The sequence below is a fragment of the Oryzias latipes genome, chromosome 11 (assembly GCF_053564925.1).
Source record: "Oryzias latipes strain Hd-rR chromosome 11, Olatipes_Hd-rR_3.1".
Classification (NCBI taxonomy): Eukaryota; Metazoa; Chordata; class Actinopteri; order Beloniformes; family Adrianichthyidae; genus Oryzias; species Oryzias latipes.
Window position 1 is genome coordinate 13,808,081 of NC_136247.1, and position 20,938 is coordinate 13,829,018.

The following is a 20,938-nucleotide window of genomic DNA, read 5'->3' on the forward strand; positions in this document are numbered from 1 at the left end:
AAAAAGACACTGGGGTGCTGGAACAGCTCTCTTTATTCTGGTGGCAATGGCTGTAAGTGGATCTAATATGTTTAAACGTTTACTTAATTTACAGTACTGTTTATGTTCCTCAGACAAGGAAAACAAAGACGTAAATGGATCTATTTGTCCACAAGTGGATGTATCAGAATGTAATTAAGCAGTAAGACTTTACCTCACCCATCGCTGTTTATACGTCACAAATGAGACATTTTTCAAATGACATTTTTTCATCTGCTCCTGATTCACTGTGATTTGACTAAAGAATACTAAGAAACGCAGTTTTAAGATTTACTTATTTTATGTACTGTATGTCCTCTATCATGAGAAAAATTCTACAAGAACATGTTAAAAATAGCATACAAAATTTTCTTTGGAGTGTGTCTTTTAATGCTCTGAAGACTTCCATTAATAATAAAGATTTAAAGTACTTAGGTTGCTTAAATCTGTCAATCAAACAATTTGTTTCTATTATTAACCTTTTTGATATTTCAGCTGTTTCCCACTTGAAGTTGTAAACTTCTTAAAGCTGCATGAGGAGTGGTTTTCCAGGTTTGCTGTGATTGTTGTAAACATCATTACTCTGCACCTTTTATGATTCAGAATTATTGATGTACACTAAACATCTTTCTTTAAATGTTAAAATTCTCCCTCAAATTAGTTTTTAGTTAAATCTAGACTGATTGTGAAGCCAAATGCTGTTTTAGTGTGTCACGTTCAGCTCGTAGTCTCGGAGGCCATCCTCATGGTAGAAGCACAGGCGGAGTCTCAGGACTTGATTTTTTACTCAAACTTTATTTTCCAATTTCTTCTGTTGGCATTTCACAGTCATGGCCCAGCTCTAACCACCAACCAACAACAAAACCCAATGGTTACAACTCCCACCTTTATAGGATTTCACCTTTGGGAGCTACCATCCACCCAGGTTCCCACAGAAAATCTATTTACACAAAATATTAAAATATGTACATTCAAAGTTCCCCTAACCCCTATAAAAATAGATAATTTCCCCATGCAAAAATAGAATACACAGACTGTTCCTAAAACATTTCAATAATTCACTCCAATACTAAAATTACTAATCTAAATCTCCCCTGTTAACTATACAATGATTTTGGTTCCCTCCCTGGAACCAATATAAGGTCCTTGTACCCTTAGGGACCTCTTTTGCTGGCGGACCATTTCTGACACAGAAAACAGAGGTAAGTCATCACAATCAGACAAGGCATAGACAAGGCAGCAGGTGTAAAACAAATATTTAAATCTATGTGTTTTCACAGGTGCTCCTGACCTAGAAGAACATTGCTGCCGCTGCTTAACTTTAACTGCACCAAAACAATAAACTCTGTCAATGAACCTTTTCTGTCTGTTTCTTTAATGTGACAGCTGCTCGTTGTCACATTTCCTCACCCCCTCTCCCAAGTTTACAGTACATCAATTCTCATGAACACGGGACAAACAGTCTGCCACACAGTTGGTCTTTCCTGCTCGATATTGCACTGTGAAATCATAGGCTTGAAGAGACAGGTACCATGCAGTGAGACGTGTATTGGAGTCTTTCATTCTCCTCAGCCATTGCAGGGCACGATGATCTGTCTCTAGGCAGAAGTGGCGCCCCAGCAGATAGTACCTCAGAGAGTCAATCGCCCACTTCATGGCCAAACACTCCTTCTCCACTGTAGAGTATCGGGTCTCTCGGTCGAGGAGTTTCCTGCTTAGGAACAGCACTGGATGCCTCTCCCCTTCAGCTTCTTGCACCAAGACTGCTCCAAGTCCAACAGCAGATGCATCTGTTTGCAGGATGAAGGGTCGAGTGAAGTCAGGGCTGTATAGAACAGACTCACTTGTGATGGCCCCCTTTAGATCCCGAAACGCTGCATCACAGTCCTCAGTCCAAACAACCTTGTTAGGTGCAGAAGCCCTGGTGAGATCAGTAAGAACAGCTGCTCGATCTGCAAAATGGGGAATAAATTTACTGTACCACCCAACCAGCCCTACAAAGGCCCGCACTTTCTTCTTGGTTGTGGGTATCTGATATTCCTGAATGGCTTCCACTTTGCCAACACGTGGTTTCACCAGACCCTGACCCACAACATGGCCCAGATACTCGACCTGTTGTTGGGCCACGACACATTTGCCTGGGTTGATCGTCAGTCCCGCTGCTTTTATTAGATGGAGAACATGGCGCAGATGAGACATGTGGTCCCGCCAGGAGTGGCTGAAAATTATAACATCATCCAGATATGCCGCTGCAAACTGGGGAAAATCTCTCAGAATCTCATCCATGAGCCTCTGAAATGTCGCTGGTGCCCCCTGGAGACCAAATGGCATCACCTTGAATTGAAACTTGCCATAAGGTGTTGTAAATGCTGTCAGCTCCTTGGTCTCTTGTGCAAGTGCCACTTGCCAGTAGCCTTTACTCAAGTCGAGCGTAGTGATGAATTTTGATTTTCCAACCCTCTCCAACAGTTCATCTATTCGTGGCATCGGGTATGACTGGATCTTTGATACTGCATTTAGATATCTGAAATCAATGCAAAATCTCAGTGATCCATCCTTCTTTGGGACCAACACAACAGGACTGCACCACTCACTGGTTGATGGCTCAATGACGCCCAGCTTCAACATCAGTTCAATCTCCTTCTCGAGCTTTACAACCAAACGTTCTGGAATTCTGTAGTACCTTCGACGGGGAACTGCATCTTCCTTCAGGTGAACCTTGTGCTGAACCAGTGTGGTGAATCCTGGTGTCTCCTTGAAAAGTTCTGCATCTAATAATCGCCCCACCTCCCTCTGCCGATCCGGTTGGAGATGTGACACATCGACAGGGCTGGATGCCATTTCTTCATGTGGAAACAACTTCTCCCTCTCCTCCTCATCATCATCAGCCACCCGGATAAAGAGTGTCTGGTTGCACTCCTGCTTGTTTGATGCTGGTAGCTGAAACTCCTTCAACAGATTTACATGGAAGCGCTGATGTTTTTTTAATTTTTCAGGCATGTAAAGTTCATAGGTGACCTCACCCAAACGTTTGGTGATGCTGTAAGGACCCTGCCATCTGGCCAACAGCTTATTGTCACTGGTGGGGAGGAGCAACAGCACCTGCTGACCAACCTGGAAAATTCTATCTCTGGCTTTCTTGTCATACCACGTCTTCTGTTGTGCTTGTGCTGACCTCATGTGTTCTTGTGCCAACGTACTCATCCTTTCAAGCCTCTCTCTCATCTTCAGGACGTAGGACACCACATTGTCTTTATCCGTCACTGGCTTCTCCCAGTAATCTTTGAGGAGATCAAGTGGTCCTCTGACCTGGCGACCATAAAGAAGTTCAAAAGGTGAAAAACCTGTTGATGCTTGTGGCACTTCCCGGTATGCAAACAAAAGATAAGGCAGCCATTGGTCCCAGTCCGCGCCTGTCTCCGACACAAACTTGCGTAGCATGGTTTTCAGGGTTTGATTGAATCTTTCGACCAGTCCATCTGTCTGGGGGTGGTATGGGGTGGTCTTAATGCCCTTAACTCCTAGCAGACTATACACTTGTTTTAACAGTTTGGAAAGGAAGTTGGTGCCACAGTCTGTCAGAATCTCTTTTGGTATGCCCACTCTGGAGAACAGTTGAATAAGGCAGTTTGCTATTTGTCTTGCTTTAACTGATCTCAGGGGAAAAGCTTCCGGGTAACGTGTGGCATAATCACAAATAACCAAAATGTATTTATGACCTGATGAACTTTTCTCAAGTGGCCCCACTATGTCCATGCCTATTCTGTCAAAGGGGGTCTCAATAAGTGGTAAAGGCTGGAGTGGAGCCCGGGCAACTCCCTGTGGTGCTGTTAACTGACATATTTCACATGAAGCACAGAACTCCTTTAACTGGGTATACATAGCAGGCCAAACAAACCTATTAGCTATTCTGTTGAGTGACTTCTGGAAAGCTAAGTGACCAGCCCATGGGATGGAATGACCAATCCCCATAACTTTCTTTGAAAAACATTGCGGCAGTGCTAAGGCTTCAACTGTTCCATGACGTTGGTAAAGGATGCCATTTTTAATCAGATAAATCTTATCTGTCAGACACTCTACTCTACCGGTCTTCTGCCCTTCTATTTCTGAGACTTTGTCAAACCATACTTTAAGTCTGGGGTCAGCTCTTTGGAGAGCAGCTATATCAGCTGGAACTTGGAAATCCAAAACGTGGCTGGGTTGTTTCTCATCATCACACTGTGTTTCAACTGTAGCCAAGAACTTTTCTCTTCTTCTCTGAGCTCTAGATTTTCGCACTTTCACAGGAGATATTTCTAACTCGGTGTTGTGAAAAGGAAGCTCCTCAAGTAGATTTCTAGCTGCATTTGCTCTTGTTGTTACTATATTGCAAAGAGAAACTGCATGCTGATGATCTGATCCAACTGGCTTCCTCTGAGCCTGAACAGATGTCTCACAAACACCTCCATCCATCTTTGCATGCGCTTGTTGTATTAAATCAAAAAGCAAAGGTACATCTCTACCCAATATAACAGAAAAAGGCAGCTCTGGCACAAGGACTACTGGCATGAGATAAGTTTGACCATCTATAGTTAGATAAACTTCAGCAGTACGATACGCTTTCTCATCACCATGAACACAACCGATGGTAGCAGTAGCTTCATTCCATAAATCTCTTGGAACCAGACTCTCCAGAACAACCGATTTAAAGCAACCAGAGTCTAGCAAAGCCTCTTTTCTCTGACCATTAATCAATACAGGTACTGTCACAACTTCTTTCTGGACCTGAACCGGCTGAGAGGGTCTAGGCACTGTACATAGCAGGGAAGGTGGATTTTGTCTAGTGGCAGGACAAGTATACTGGGTGTGGCCTATTTCATTACATTGATAACAGCGGACATTCTGCTTAGAACTAGAAAATGAACGTCTGCTCTCCTTGGCTTTAGCTGAAAATTGCCTGGGGCTATTATGCATTCTACTATGTGTTTGACCACCCCTTTCACCCGCATAAGACTTACTCCGCCCAGAGAAGTAGCTGTCACGGCCAAAGTTAGGTCTTCCTCTCCCGCTTCTAGCTGATAGAAAAACTTCTGCTAGACGTGAAGCCTCTTCTGCAGACTGTGGATCTCTTTCACGAATCCAAATTTCCATTTCTGGGTTCATCATCCGAAGAAACTGCTCCAGGATTAACTTCTCAGAAATCTCTTTCACAGTGCAGGCTTCCGGTTTCACCCATTTGTTGAAAAGTTCCCTCAGGCGCACATAGAGTTCACGTGGGGTCTCTCCAGGATTGATGTCCAAAGCACGAAATCTTTTCCTGTATGTCTCTGCCGTGATCTCATATTTGGCCAGAATTACTTCTTTGACCTTCTCGTAGTCTTCAGAGTCATCAAAATCCATAAGCACATATGCACTTCGTGCTTTACCTGTGAGCAATGGGATGAGCTGAATAGCCCATTCCTCTTTAGGCCAGCGGCAAACAGTAGCTATCCTTTCGAATGTCATGAGATAGTGTTCGATGTCATCTTCAGGCGAAAGTGGTAAGATCTTGGGTTGTTTTTGCAGTATTGGTCCCCGTTGTGTGGGTGGGACAGGTCCACAGCTGGTTGGCATAGCAAGCTGCACGTCATCAGCCCCTTCTCCAACATCATCATCATCATCATCCTCCTGCTCCGCTCTGGTCTCAAAATCATCTTTTAATTCTTTTACTTGTGTTTGGAGCATCTGAAATTGATGCTGGAGGTTTTTCCATCTTTGGTCTTGGCGTGCAGACTCCTTTTCCACCAGTTTATCTCTGGATGCCTGAGATTGGACGAGAGTCTTCACCAGAGTAGTCAACTCCTCCAATTTATCTGGTTCATCTGGAGCAGCTGCTCCTTCCTGGTGAGATGAGGTGGCTTTATCATCATCCAAAGGAAGATCAGGGGTCTCAGTCTTTTTTCCTCTTGTCATTTTCTGCACTGTGCATTTAATTGTTTGCTTCTGACACCACTTGTCACGTTCAGCTCGTAGTCTCGGAGGCCATCCTCATGGTAGAAGCACAGGCGGAGTCTCAGGACTTGATTTTTTACTCAAACTTTATTTTCCAATTTCTTCTGTTGGCATTTCACAGTCATGGCCCAGCTCTAACCACCAACCAACAACAAAACCCAATGGTTACAACTCCCACCTTTATAGGATTTCACCTTTGGGAGCTACCATCCACCCAGGTTCCCACAGAAAATCTATTTACACAAAATATTAAAATATGTACATTCAAAGTTCCCCTAACCCCTATAAAAATAGATAATTTCCCCATGCAAAAATAGAATACACAGACTGTTCCTAAAACATTTCAATAATTCACTCCAATACTAAAATTACTAATCTAAATCTCCCCTGTTAACTATACAATGATTTTGGTTCCCTCCCTGGAACCAATATAAGGTCCTTGTACCCTTAGGGACCTCTTTTGCTGGCGGACCATTTCTGACACAGAAAACAGAGGTAAGTCATCACAATCAGACAAGGCATAGACAAGGCAGCAGGTGTAAAACAAATATTTAAATCTATGTGTTTTCACAGGTGCTCCTGACCTAGAAGAACATTGCTGCCGCTGCTTAACTTTAACTGCACCAAAACAATAAACTCTGTCAATGAACCTTTTCTGTCTGTTTCTTTAATGTGACAGCTGCTCGTTGTCACATAGTGTGCATCCAAAACTTTAGACCCTTAAAGTGTCATAACTCATAACTGGGAGAAACAAATAGTTTATTGTTCCTCAGAATAAAAACGGGACAGGCTACGCAGCACAGCCCCTTCCTGACAGGAGGAGGGCAGCAATGAGGAGTTTTACAAGACTGAGAAGTTGAGAGAAACCGACCAGCTATCCAAAGAAGACTGATGGCTGCTGCTCACTCTGTATTAGTGCAATATACAATGAAATCCAGAGCTTTAAATGTGCTGACTCAGATCTGATGCAGGAGATGAGTCTCTTGCTGGGAAATCATTGAGCCTGAGAGCAAATCCTCCTCCTGAGACATCAGAACCACTCAGCCCTCTTCACTCAAACATCCTAGTCTATAACAAAACTGAAATAGACAGTCTTACAAATCCAGAAACAGTTATCAACAGGCGCTAATGAAGGCCTCCAAATCTATCAACGAGGTCCCAAACAGGCATGCAACCACAAGGCTGGAAACTTGCAAACGAATCTCTGGCAGAGGGTGAAGGAGCACAGAATGAGAGTATATGCAGATGAGCAGGAAAGCAGCAGAATCTTGATAACTTCCTGTTTTCATTGTAGCAGCTCAGAGATTTTGTAAAATCCAAAATATTATATTGTATGCTAAAGCTTTTCATGTTTCCTTGTAAACTTTAATGAAATGTGAACAAATTTCAGATGTTATATTGTTAAATATGTCACTGTTCATCATTTAGATCTGGATTTTTGTCACTAAAAGAAGGAAAGAAGATCTCCGTGTGGATGAAGAGTCAATGATCCAAGAATAGCACCTCCAGAGTTTTTTTTTTACCGCAGTCTGGACTGAAATCATCTTCTCAGATTTCCTGGAAAAGATACTATAATGAATGTTCATTATCAACACTTAAGTATGTGCATAGAACAAAAAAGCTGCATTGTATCCCATAGTTTTAGTACATTTTGCTGTAAGGGTATGAGCCCTGCATCTATTGTTCTTGTATAATATTTATATCTTTGGTTAACCTGCATTCAATCATTTACACATATGGCCTAAGTTATGAGGTAAAGGTGTAAATGGAAGTGTCACAGATTTTATGTATTTTTTAGAAATAGTCTCAGAAGTGTATATTTAGTTTATTGATGTTTTATCCCTTAGTTTTCTCCTGCATTTCCTGTTTTTCTTTTAATGCATTTGTTTCCGTTGCTTCCTTGGGTGCGTTAAATCCACCAGTGCATAGTTGTCTTATTAATTATGTGACTACCCTTGATGTCATACCTGCTTTTTGTTTTTATTATCAAACCTTTATTTATACAGGATGATCTTGTGACAATATTCTTGTCACAAGAACAAGCAGACGACTGGATCAAAATGCAGTAGGTTTATTAGCTCAACTAAAAGTCCACAAAGCTAAATCAGGGTCAGGCAGGCAGTAGTCAATAACAGGCATGAGATTATCAGAGGAGAGATGGAGTAGTCAAGATCCAGGCAAGAATCAGGGCTGGCAAAACAGGGTCAGGAGACAAAAGATCAGGTCCAAATATAACACTAAGTACAGAGGTCAGAGGGACAGAAACAATACTTCACACTGAGCTTCACTCAGTGCTGTGCTTAAGTATACCGTGGTTGATGAATGAATGAGAGTCAGGCGTGCAGCATTCAGAAAGTGTGCGCTGGGGTTGCTGGGAGCTGTAGTCTGACTAATGACCAGAGGGAGAGACATAGTTCTGACTTCTGTATGTATAAAAACGGTTACAATTCAGTAAAGAAGAGTCAAATATGACATTTGAACACCATTCGATTAACTAAATGTTACAAGCTATGACGTTTGCGTATTTTTGTATTGTATATATTTGTTAGATAAAAATATGTTTCTCTTGTGGAGCTGTAGTCTTTGTAAGTCAAATTCTTAAATTGTGTATTTTGCACTAAATATTCTTTACTTTTTCCTTGTGTTTATTTTTCATTGTATCCGTGATACAATAAAAGAAAATAATGTAAAATGTAATACAATTATGCTGTTGAATCATGTTTTACGTCACTTATCAAAAAAAATTATTGAAATTTAAATCTGTTTACAACTACTTCTATTGGAAACTTTATATGACAAAATAGCACAAAAATGTTTTTCTATCTGTCAGGGTTTCTCCCTTTTCCCCGACAGCAGAATTACTTTTGCTCTCACTTTTCCAGCTCATTCCATTCATCAGGACCAGCTTGTCTTTGTATTAATGTCTTTTGCATTTATAACATTCTGCTCCAGTTTCTGAATTTTCTTTTTACATTATTTTTTTTACGTGAGTATTATTATTCTAAAATAACGATTAGATAAATATTATCTTGAGAAAAATATTATTTAATAACTATATACTTTAATCCTTAATAGAAAATGTTTTAATAAAAGTTAGAATACATGCGTATTAAAATGTTTTCAGAATATAATGTAAAAATTGAAGTGACATTTACATGCTTTATTTATTTATGTTGTAAAAAAATAAAGTAACTGCGTATTGGGTGGCAGTGGCTCAGGCGGTTGAGCAGGTAATCCAAGGGTCAGTGGTTCGATCCCCGCTCCCCCCAGCCAACTGTTGTTTTGTCCTTGGGCTAGACACTTCACCCTCCTTGCCTCTAGAGTGTCTCCACTGCTGTGTGAATCAGTACGAATGTCCCGGTGATGGTCAGAGGGGCCGTGGGCGCGAACCTGCAGCCACGCCTCTGTCAGTCTGCCCCAGGGCAGCTGTAGCTACGTCAGTAGTTACCATCAGTACCTAGTACCTGAAGTTTTGCCAGAGGTTTCAGAGGCTTCTGTCAGTCTAGTTTCTACATGTTCCACCGACCGCTAAAATGTCAAACTCCGTGGCTTTTTCCAAACTGGTGGATGACGAAGGCAATCGGGACACGTTAAGACACAGAGCTGATGTGCAGCACAGCGGTGAGTTCAGTCCAGATGTTCTGTTGCGTCCTCACGCGGAACACTAGGTTCAATCTCTGTCATCTAAATAAAAACATACACTTTAGTGCCCCTTCTGTGCCCCTTCTGTTGTAATATTTTAGACCTACAGTTCTGCTAAACATTACAAGTGTTCTACAAAGTTGTTAAATTTAATAGTTTATTTTTATAACATTGTTTTTGTAACACATTTTGTTTATTTTTGTTTTAATTTTGGTTATTTTTTTAAAATCTATTTTTAATCCAATCGATTGACTATTGCTTGCTATTCTTTTTTTTTTAATTACAAAAAACATCAATTATGTAATGAGAAAAGGTCATATCTGAAAGATTTTGTGTTTATTTGTTAGTGTATTCAACATTTATGATTATCCATTATTTTCTTTTGAGCAGCAAAGGCTGAATCAGCTAAAATGTGTTGCATCATATTATCAAATAGTGTATGAAAAGTCAATGTGAGCACTAACTGTTAAAATAACGATCAATTATTTCTATTTAATCTGAAAACATTACCTTTCTCACAGATATATACTTTGTCTGACCTTGAAAGATAACAGCATTTGCATCAGAGAAAACAATCTTCATAGTTTACTTAACAATATGGAGCATGATAAAGGACGGTTAGAAGAAAACTGAGAAAAAAGACAAAGCTTAGTTACAGTCTTTCTGTAACCTCCATTATTTCTTTGTTTTCGATCATATTTAGTTTAGTCTCTAGAGTTGTGTAATATGTACAACTTCAATTAGGTTTAAGCACCAGAAACAAACAAGTTTAGAGCGAAAAAAGAACTAATTTTTCCTGTCACAAAACACCTTGTGATTTTTAATATTTTATTTGAGTTAGAATGAGAATTTGAAATTGTCACAAAGGGTTAAAAATGCTTTCTCACAGAAGGTCTAATACTATGTTAGAATCCTAATGTAATTTTCTTTCTGATTTAAGTGCTAATTACCGGTAAGTCATTTTTTTCTTACATTCTGGTATTTTTTTGCCTTTGTGGGACATTTTTTCTTTTTATAAAAACAGTTTTTTTTACATAACAGAGTTTTTTCTCCAGATCTGGCAGTGTTTCCGGTCAGAGTGACTTCCCTGGTCCAAAGTCCTTACAGATTGGCCACCATCTGCCTGGCTTCACTTTGTGCCATTCTGCTCATCTCCATCATAGCTGTCAGTGCTCACTGTGAGTACCTCTGTTTTTTTCCCCTTCTGGTTTGAACATAAGAGCATGCTTTAATAACGACGAGTCCATGCTGACCTGCTGTAAGCATATTTCCCTGCTCCCAGCAGAGCTGTAGTGGAGTTCCTCTTGGAGCACTAAAGAGTCCAAAGCTGACAGTAAAGGAGGAACAGTGGCAGAGTCAGACAAAAACTTTTTAGCCTTCTGGAATTAAAAGAAGCAGAAGTTGCATTTAAGTGCAAAGTCGGATCCCTCTTTTTCTTCTATGGTTTAAGTCTAGTAATTCATCAGTTTTCTTGTCTCTGTCATAGAGATACCTTTTTTAATTTATTTTGACATGACATGTATCAACACAATCAAACATGAGCTTATTTTATCCGTATCTCAAAGTAAATATTTGGCATCTTCATTGATAAAGTGTGATCTGTGGAAAATGCAAACAGGATACAAGATTAAGTATGTTAATGTTGTAACACCAATCTAATGAAGTCGATCTTTTATAATTTTTGACGACCCGTTCCTTTAGATTAACCCAAGGGCGTGGTTTTATCATGGCAATAACAAATAAGACTATATTATCAAAAATAGTTTTTGGCTATTTTCCCAAAGTCTACATTTGCTTTTTCTTCTGGATCAACTGTTTTGTTTTTGAATTTTTTAGTATTACTATTGGTGTCAACTTAATTGCTAAAAAAGAGCATTTTGGTTGAGTTGATGTGACTTGTAATGACATAGTTGAGTTAAAAAGTTAAAAAGCAGCTTTATGACAAAACCAGATTCATATAAATTTGTATTTAGGTCCAAGAAAACTAAACTACATCCACTGTTGCATTTTTTTGCTTTTTGGAATGAAATGTTGCAGACCTTACACCAAAAAAAATCACTTTTTTAAGCATCACTATGGTCTTAAGACACAGCGGTCCTTCCAACCAGCACAGCAGACGCTGTTTTACAGAGGGTGTGCTGAGACAACCAGAAGGAAGTCTCTACCCATCAGTTGGTGGCACCAATAAATTACAGTAAAAACTTAAAACAGTCCCCCAGATTTCTCCAGTTTTTCTCCAATAATCCATTTTTTGTGGACAGGATTATCTAATGGGTCGCTGATTTATCTCTTTTTTTGTATTTCCACAGATAAGAACAGATCTCAGAGGGGTGATGAGGGAACCACATTGATGCAGACAGATGTCTCTGCTCTAACAGCCTTAATCAGCAAACTGCAGCAGGAGAATAAACAGCTGCAGGAAGAGAAAAGGGCTCTGCTGGCCAAACTGGATCTCAAATTAACCACCAAAGGTATACTAATCTGTAAACCAATGTGCTTATTTTTTTTACATTTATAATAAATGTACCCACCTGTAAGATTTGTTTTCACTTTTATTTTACAGTTGTTTCAGCTGAATTATCATGAGCAAAAAACATGTGTTTTGCCTCACTTTATCTTTTCTTAATCAGCTCCTCCTGTGGTTAGCCTGATGCCAAGCATGACTGGGGTGCCAGTCGAATGTCCCACAAACTGGCATCTCTTCAACAGCAGCTGTTACTTCATCTCCACACAGATGAAACCTTGGAGAGACAGTCAGACATATTGTCAGAGGCAAGGAGCACACCTTGCCATCATCCACACCGCTGAGGAGCAGGTACATCACTGATTTGCATTCAGGTAGATTTAATATGTTTAAATGCGATTGACATAGAGGAGGGTGTTTTATTGGGTACGATCCACTACTGTCTTCTCTGGAATCTTCAAGGAAAGTGTTTCTTTGGAACACTTTACACTAACTGTGGAATATGTAGCTCAAGCCAGTGTTAATTCCAAGCCTATATCTGTGGTGTTTAAAGAAGAAAGAACTGAATTTACAAGCTTATTACAGTCACTTGTACTGAATGAACTTTAATGCTTTTTAAATGTGGAAATTGTGTCACATGAAAAAAACAATCATTGTAGAATCTTAAAGCTCTTACAAACTGAGAACATCTGCAGCATGCTAACCCCTGGGGTCAGTTGGTTTTAGTTGGTCTGTGTTCTATCTATTCATTTCACTTAGTTTCTTTATGAAACACCAGCTCACAAACAAGGTTTGTTACTACATTTTGATTTTTTTTTTCATTTATGATGCATTTTTGTATAGAAAAGAATGATGAGGTGGCAGATTCTACATTTAAGAAAATATTAGTAAGTTTTGTTGAAAAGAGAAACTTCCAACCTGTTGAAACTTGATCTTTGTCCTTTGTTTGACTCATAACATTCTACAGATATAGGGAAGCAAGTTTATCTTTATGACACATTAAATACAGACGCAATTTGATTCATTTTGACAATTTATCTGTTATTATTTATATATATAATTTAATTATCTGCTTTGACATCTAACTTCAAACACACATTAGGTTTGCAGGACTTAGATTTGTTCAGGACATCATGTTCATGATGGGAGCTTGGTGGTCATTTTTGAAGCAAAAACAGGAAAAAGGATGAAGCAGAAGATAATTTTTTGTAAAGTAAAATGGCAGACAAAGCATTTTAATGTGACACATTGACTTGCTAAAAGAAGATAAGCGTTTGAGTAGGAAACTTCAAACCAAAGGAAATTAAAAGAGGATCTTTTAGATGAAGTTTTTGTCTCTGCCATTTTTTGCCTATTGATAATAAAGCTGAATTTTTTATTTGATTTAATATAATTTGTCTGGGCAAATCTTTAAGTGGTCTGTAAAAAGGACACTGCCCCTCTACCGGTGCTCCTCAAAGTCCTGCTGTCTGCCTTTTTTTCTTCTCTGCCGATTCTGATCTTCATCTTTCACTTGAATGTTTTTATTATTGTTGTTTTTTTTGTTTTTTTTTTACAATTTTGTGTTTTCTAAGAAAGTGTGCATTTGTCAAAGACAAAAAAATGTTAGCACACTCTTGATTATTAAGGTGAAATGAATTTACCCATAAAAAGCTTTGGATGCTGGAAATGTTTTCACAGGCACTTGATCTATTTAAAGCCCCCTTTCTAATTCAGAAACCAGTTTTTCTTTGTTTTGACTCAAGGGGGGATACTGATAGTGACTTCATCCATATTTTTGGATCTGACAAGTCAAATTGTCATCAAAGGAGAAACACACATCAGCCAATATTGTGTCCATCTTTAAAACTACCTCACTGACAGAAGTTTCTGATCAATGAAATGAATAAATGTGTTTAATACAATTTATTGTTTCCTTTATCTATCTGCTTTCTGCCAGACTTTCCTGTGGGATCTTCTTCCCAGAGCCCACTGGAATGCCTACTGGTTCGGAATCTCAGACAGACAGAAGGAAGACGAGTGGAAGTGGGTCGATGGAACATCTGTAGAGAAAAGGTTATTTCAGTTCATTCCACATTTAACTACCACCAACACATAAATATCATAATTTTGTTACATAACAATAAACGGTTGAACTGTCGAGCTTCCTTTAATCACGACGACACGTCTGGTGCCATTTCACTGGGCCGACTTCAGTCAGACTGTGATGTAAAAAAATGAGCCAACGCAAACTAAACACTAACAGACTTTCACCTTTGTTTTGGCTAAACTTTGCATACTGCAGATTTAGAAAGAGGTTCGATCTGTTGACCTGATTTACCTGATTTTTTTCTGTTTATGTTAGAGCCAACATGCCCAAATGCACAATAATTAAAGACACTTTGTTTTTAAAAGCAATGCTTTGACCGTTTTCTGCCAATTTCTGACTTTTTTTCAGGAAACAAAAATTTGAACCTTTACTCTTCTGTTACTTAGATTCCCATGGCATTTTAAAGACACTGTAAGGCACAAGTCACAACTGTTTATTACCTTACCCAAACACAGTAAAGACAAAAAAAATAGATCCAAGTTATAACTAGATGTTGGGGAACATCTGAGATCTTTAGGAAGCTGCTTCCATCAATGTGCAGCATTGCTGCCAAAAACCTTTGCACACAGTTGGGTTCTGATGCAAAGTTTTATTGGTGGACTGCTTTCTTCAGATCTCTGAGCCCTGAAGAGCTTGTGTACCATAAATAAACAGCAGTATTTGAGTTTAAAAAATAGACTTCAAAGTAGGGATTGAGCGTTCCCTCTTGTTTTCTAATATGAGTTTATAATGTCATGTAGGATTCTTGTTAAATAATGGAGATTTTTGGTTATACACTTTTGCTAAAATTAAACACACTATGGTAAAATCATTGACATAATAAAGATAAAAGAGGCAGCGGCAAGCCAGGAGTGAGAATGTGAATTGAAGAAACTAATGTCATGAGTGTGGCAAGAAAACATTTTTTTTAGGGTTAAACTGCAGTTAATTACACAAATATAGCCACATATTAACTTTTTAATCAAGCCAAAATGGAAATTATTGGCTCAATGTATGTGTATTTTTTCAATTAAAATGAAGTCATTTAAATTTGTTTGTTGCAGGGTTACTTACATTTAAAAAGATATTCCAGATGCTGTCTTGGTGCTGTTGTAACAAACAAAAGACGTACACATGCTGCATTTGAGGGAGTTTCATGTGATGAAGTTTAACAGGACAACCAAAGAGTTGAATGCCATGTAGACACCACAGTCTGGCTTTGATAACTACATTAACTCTGCTTAGAAACACTCTATCCAGTTCTTCTTTGCTCCCTTTATTTTTTAGAGTTTAATAAATATTGGAGCACAGTCTCCTTGCAGATTTGCCTTTTTTGGGGGGGGGTTTCTTTGTAGATTTGAGAACCACATGTTCTCAAGTAACCAGTGGTCTCAAATTTTATTGAAATGTGAGGGTCCCACATATATTTTTTATTGTTTTTGTTGAATAAGTAATCCTTTTTCTTTGAAAAATAGTAAAAAGTGAATTCTCCACAGACTGCTTGTGGTAGTTTTTTGTATACTGACTCTAAGGAGCCCCACATTGTTGAAGAACAGATTGTTTTCTCAGAATTTACAGTCTGACCTTTATCCTCTTTGTCTTTTTGCTGTTTTGCATTTTTAAGTTACTCTTTTTTTCCACTTCTGCTTCATGCAATGCTTTTAAACATTTTTTAATTTTTTCTCCAGTATGTTTTCCATCCTTTCCTGCTGAGTCAACAGCTTTTTTCAGAAAAGTCAGGCGGCTTGTCTTCCTTATTTTCACAATAGTAGTAAATGACTAAGATGTTAACATTCCTATTTTCTGACCTTTATTTCCCCCTTCATATTTTGGAGAACATAAGTAACTTTTTGTGTTTGGATCACGTTGTTGCGACCCTGTATGGCCTTCGGAGATTCGGATAGTTCAGGACACCAAAAATGTAATGTGCAGTTGGGAAAGGAAAATTCACACAAGAAGTCTGCATTACATTACCAACCTTTTGCAAAAAGGAAGAGTTGAAAAACACAACCAAGGCAGGCTCTGTCATTCTCTCTCTCTACAAAGCAGAAAGGCTATTTTTTATTGTCCAGCAAGGCAACATGTAAACTCGCAAAATACGTCATTGGACTCTGTGTTTTTGCATCAGTCAAGGATGCAAGTTTAGTCTACATTCCGCAGGTTTCTCTGTTCTATAAACACTCGAGCACAAAAAAGAAAACAGAGACCAGGAGTCACAGACAGGCCTGCTGCTTACATCGGCACATCTTATCAGGAAGCGAGCATATTTCACAATGCAATAGTAATGCATATTTATGGAATCAAGGATGGATAATCAAAACAGCATAAAAATCTAATGCAATCCCTGTTCACCTCCACAACGGAAAAGCATCCAAATAATTTAGCTTTTCTAATATTAAGTTCTTTTGATTTTTGCCTAACATTAAAACATTGACAAAGTTAACTTTTGTTGTTTTTTTAAGTCAAGTCCACATAACCTCTAGGCATCCAATTACACACTAATAATATAAATCCAACTTAAACAAAAGTTTTACCAATGTATGATTTAGCAAATGCACTACAAAAAGATAAAGCGACAGACGGGTTTCGAAGATGAATGAACTACTAAAAATACTATTTAAATTTATTTTTTATGTATTACTTTTCTCTACAGTAAACCAAAGTTCATAAATCTGGACAGCTATAACGATTATTCTGATTTGTTTTTTCTGTCTGTAGTTTCTGGGAAGAGGGGGAGCCTAACAACCACATCAACGAGGACTGCGGTTACATCGTGAAAACTCAGGTGCTGGAGCGCGTGGCGATTCGGAGCTGGTATGATGCTCCCTGTGAGATGTCCATAAAGTTCATCTGTGAGAAAGAAATGAAAACACAGTGAGCTTTGTCCAACCATCTGCCAAAAACAACAAGTTCTAGGATTTATTATGGTTTTACATTCCCAATCTCAGAGTTGTCCCACAATGGTTTTTACTGTGACTTTAATGTTAGTAACCTTTCTTTATCTGAGCCGTAGATTTGCAGTAGATTTACAGTTTAGAAGCAGTAACTTTTGGTGTTCTGTTCAACCATCAGGAGTGAACTCCATAACAGCAAAAAGCCTTTATCCTTCATGAATCATTACTCATGCCTGAGATAAAGACATCTTTGGGGGAAAGTTTAAAAATGAAATTCAGAAAACCAAGAACACGTTTTTTAAAAACTACATAGAAACTATTCAGAGGGAGTTACTGTTAACAGGAAAGTCAGTCCCTTAAGGCCACAGCTGCCATTTTTTCAAAACTGAAACAAGTTTAAATCTTCTGCTGCACAATAATAGGTTTTGAAACAAAGACTTTAATTGAAAAAATGTGCATTCCATTCATTTCCCATTGCATGAATAACATTGGAAAATCAAAGAGGAAAAAAAAGAAGTTATCTACTGTGATGTGAGAGACTATTAGGATAATTTTGCTAAGTAAATTTTATTTTAAAGACTAATTGGTCCCTGTGTTATAAGACAAAAAGTGTGTGATGACATGAATCCTTATAATAAAAGGTTTATTAAAAACCTTTTAATGCTTTTTTGGATGTGTGAATGCACAGTTCTGCATTTACCAACATTGTGAAGACCTTTTTTGAAGTTTTGTGGTGAAAACTTATCATAAAACTGCCACAGAAAAGAATTCATTAGTTGTGTTTTGCTGAAATTTGCAACCAATCAACAGAGAACTGCAATACGTAAGAAAATTTTATTCAGCCGTCCATTTTTTTTTTCTGTTGCCATCTGTTTGTATTCACTTACTGCATGTATATGTTCATGTCTGAGTTGCACCATCCCAGCTGCCTGTTTCTGCTGGGATGCACTGGAAGCTCTGTTATGATTCAGGCATGTTTTGGATTACAAACTATTTTACTTACATTTACATTGAATCATTTTAGATCTGTTGCAGACTACCGGTACTTTTTTGTTAATAAAAAAATGATCTATGAAGCTTTACCTTCATGTTCGTAAAGTTTTGCCTCAGTTTTTGGAAATATTTTTACATTTTTACTTTAACAAAATCAGGGCAAAAAAAGTAGTTTTCTTTTACTTTTTATTGATTTTATGATTAATTGTACATTTATAAATACGATTTTTTAATGAATTTTAGCTCACATAAATGTAAAAATATGTTTCAAGCAAATTCATCGTAAAAACTGATCTGCTTTAATATCACAAGACTAATGTCCCAGTTTTCTTCTTTAATAAAGATTTTTAAGAGTCAAATTTTGTAATGTGTTGTCTTGAAAAGGAGAGACTAAATATATTTAAGGTGGTCATTTTATTTTAAACTGATTCATCATAACTATTTAGTTATTATAATTATTATTATTGTTATTCTTGCATTGTGACATATTGTCCAAAATATTACATGACAGCCTTTTTTTAGACAACTAAAAATAGACGTCTTTCTCTTAGAGGACTATTATGATGTACATATTTAGTTTTATATAATAATAATTACATATCATTTGTTATTATCAAATATACATTTTTTCAAGGGCATTATTTCATGTATGAATATCATTTAAAACATTTGGACTTGCAAACATTCCAAAAAAAAGAAAGAAATATATCAGTGACTTTATTTACTATGGCCCAATTTGGTTTTATTTGGCACTGACTATATCGTCCAGTAGGTGTCGCTGCAAACATGGATGACCTGCACAAAGTCAAATTGTGATGACCAAATGTAATGAAAAATCATTGTAACCTACTTCACTCTGAAAAAAGACATATTTATTTAAAAATATACTGTCTTAGTCTCAATATCTTCTTATAAAGCAAGTTTATTCAATTTTATATGTAGAGTGTAAATGGCTTTCCCATTAGCCATTTATAAATTTTACAAGTGTTTTTAAAAGAGTTATGTACCTGTAAATCTTGTAATCATGTTACCCTTTTTTTCTGGGAATATAATGTTTAACACACAGAAGTTTAAACAGAACTGTTACTCCTGTTCTTCAGCAACTGAATTGCAGTTTCTGATTATTAAGGAAAATCCTTTCTCAGATGTTTCTTTTTTGTTATTTTCTTTAAGTTTCTTGTTCATCATAAAAAGTAGATTTTAACAAAAGTTTCCCCAATATAACCTTAAAAAAAAACCTACATTCAGCCTTCTCAGTCATCTAGAATCACTTTTCTCAAAGGTGACCAAAATGTTAGAAGATGCCAAAGAGGAGATGGTTTCAATTCAGGGTTTTACTGCTGAGCTTGTTATTACAGAGAGATACCAGGAAGTCATCTAGGCCTCTTCTGTCACACTTTATTAGCCTGGATTATTGGCGGAGACTTAAAGAGAGACACGGCAAGAGGGTTGAAGGAGACTGCTGGCTCTCTGCTCTGTCTGTGCAACACAAACCTATCAACATGTGAAGCTCTGAACCATCGACAGCATCTTTTTTCTAACAGTTTGGTTTAGAATAAATGTACTTACTGCATTTGTTTCATAATGTACAGACAGTAGTATTGTTTGATTTGGATGAATAAAAGTTGATTAGCTTGTTGCCTGTAATTTGAGTGTCTAGAGAACACTTTTTGTTCTCCAAAGAGAGAACAAAATGATTCAATTTGTCTGCACTTGCAATAGTCAGTGAAACTCTTTTCCACTTTCTCTAAGAAGAAATGTGATCTAATTATCATTTGTTTGATCCGTTCGGAGTTCCCCATCATCCACTTTTCCTGGAAGAAAGAAATCCTCTCTGACACACGAGTTCAGATTATAAGGGGGGAATAAAACAGGACCATTCCTCACGCAATGTTGGCACAGCATTTAGATTGATTTCACTTCTTACCTGATTTCATCTCTCTTTTCTTTGCATTTTTACATTTTATTCACAAATCCTGCCCCCTGTTGGCCCAAAGTCTCTAGTGGTTTATCTTTGATTTCCAAACTGAGCCATAACCTTCTGGAGAAATGGAATGCCTAAAACAGAACAAAGATCAGAAAATCTGGAGTTTATTCCTGTTTCTCATCAAGGCCTTGTCTCACTTTGAAACTGTTTGATTCTTGATCCAGCGTTGCTGCCTGCCTTTCCCGTTTGTCAGGTGTGACGCACGTTTAACCAGACCTGCTCTAATTCCCTAATCAGATTGCCTGTCCCCGGATATCCAATTAAACCATGATTAACCGGGTTCAGCTCATTAGCTCTGCCAAACCAATCCCACCCGGCCAACTTGTGCTCCAGACCATCCATCCTATCAACCCATCCCTGGCAAGAACCCTCCAGTACAGGGCAAGGACATTAATGCCTGCAGTGATGTGATGCTTGAAAGTTACTGAAGCATGTCTTTATTACACTTTTGATTAAAATTTGTTTTATTCTATTCTTTTTTTCTGCAATATCTTGTTTGCTTGAAAGACTTACAGTTTTCAAGATAAACGATCAACTTTGCTTTCCAATCTTTTGCTGTGAATTTTGCTTGACAGATAAAAGTTTAGCTCTCAGTAAGATTCTCATTTACCTTTTCCTTTTATCCTCTTCTTTCACTTCTGCTCCTGCTCATGTCCTCTGACCCCATAACCTCGTTTTCTCCTTCCAATCACTTTACGTGGTTCTTCTTGCCTTACTCCTTGGCCCTCTTTTTTTTCCTCTGTCTTCCCTCTTTGTTTCCATCTTTGAGCTTTATCCCTTCATCCCTTATCTCCTTCATCCCCTCCAATCCTCATCTGTTGGACTTTTTTTTGCAAGTAAAGCTACACCAGCAGTCTACCAGGGGAGAGCATCAGAGGAGCCAGTGAGCAGCCTGTGTAACT

The 20,938-nt window shown here is 38.0% G+C and overlaps 1 protein-coding gene across 1 annotated transcript; it reads left to right on the top strand.

The window, feature by feature from the left end:
* Positions 1-9,318: 9,318 nt before the first annotated feature.
* On the top strand, positions 9,319-18,408 carry LOC101175092 (uncharacterized). Its single transcript, XM_004074264.5, has 6 exons — positions 9,319-9,609; positions 10,686-10,808; positions 11,940-12,101; positions 12,261-12,445; positions 14,034-14,149; positions 16,881-18,408. The coding sequence occupies exons 1-6, from the start codon at positions 9,522-9,524 to the stop codon at positions 17,038-17,040; spliced, it is 834 nt and encodes a 277-aa protein (XP_004074312.1). The 5' UTR covers positions 9,319-9,521; the 3' UTR covers positions 17,041-18,408.
* The last annotated feature ends 2,530 nt before the right edge of the window (positions 18,409-20,938 follow it).

Coding starts and splice junctions, on each gene's coding strand:
- LOC101175092 (XM_004074264.5), top strand. CDS start 9,522: ATGTCAAACTCCGTGGCTTTTTCCAAACTGGTGGATGACGAAGGCAAT. Junction 9,610..10,685: donor AGCTGATGTGCAGCACAGCG/GTGAGTTCAGTC, acceptor TTTTTTCTCCAG/ATCTGGCAGTGTTTCCGGTC. Junction 14,150..16,880: donor GGAACATCTGTAGAGAAAAG/GTTATTTCAGTT, acceptor TTCTGTCTGTAG/TTTCTGGGAAGAGGGGGAGC.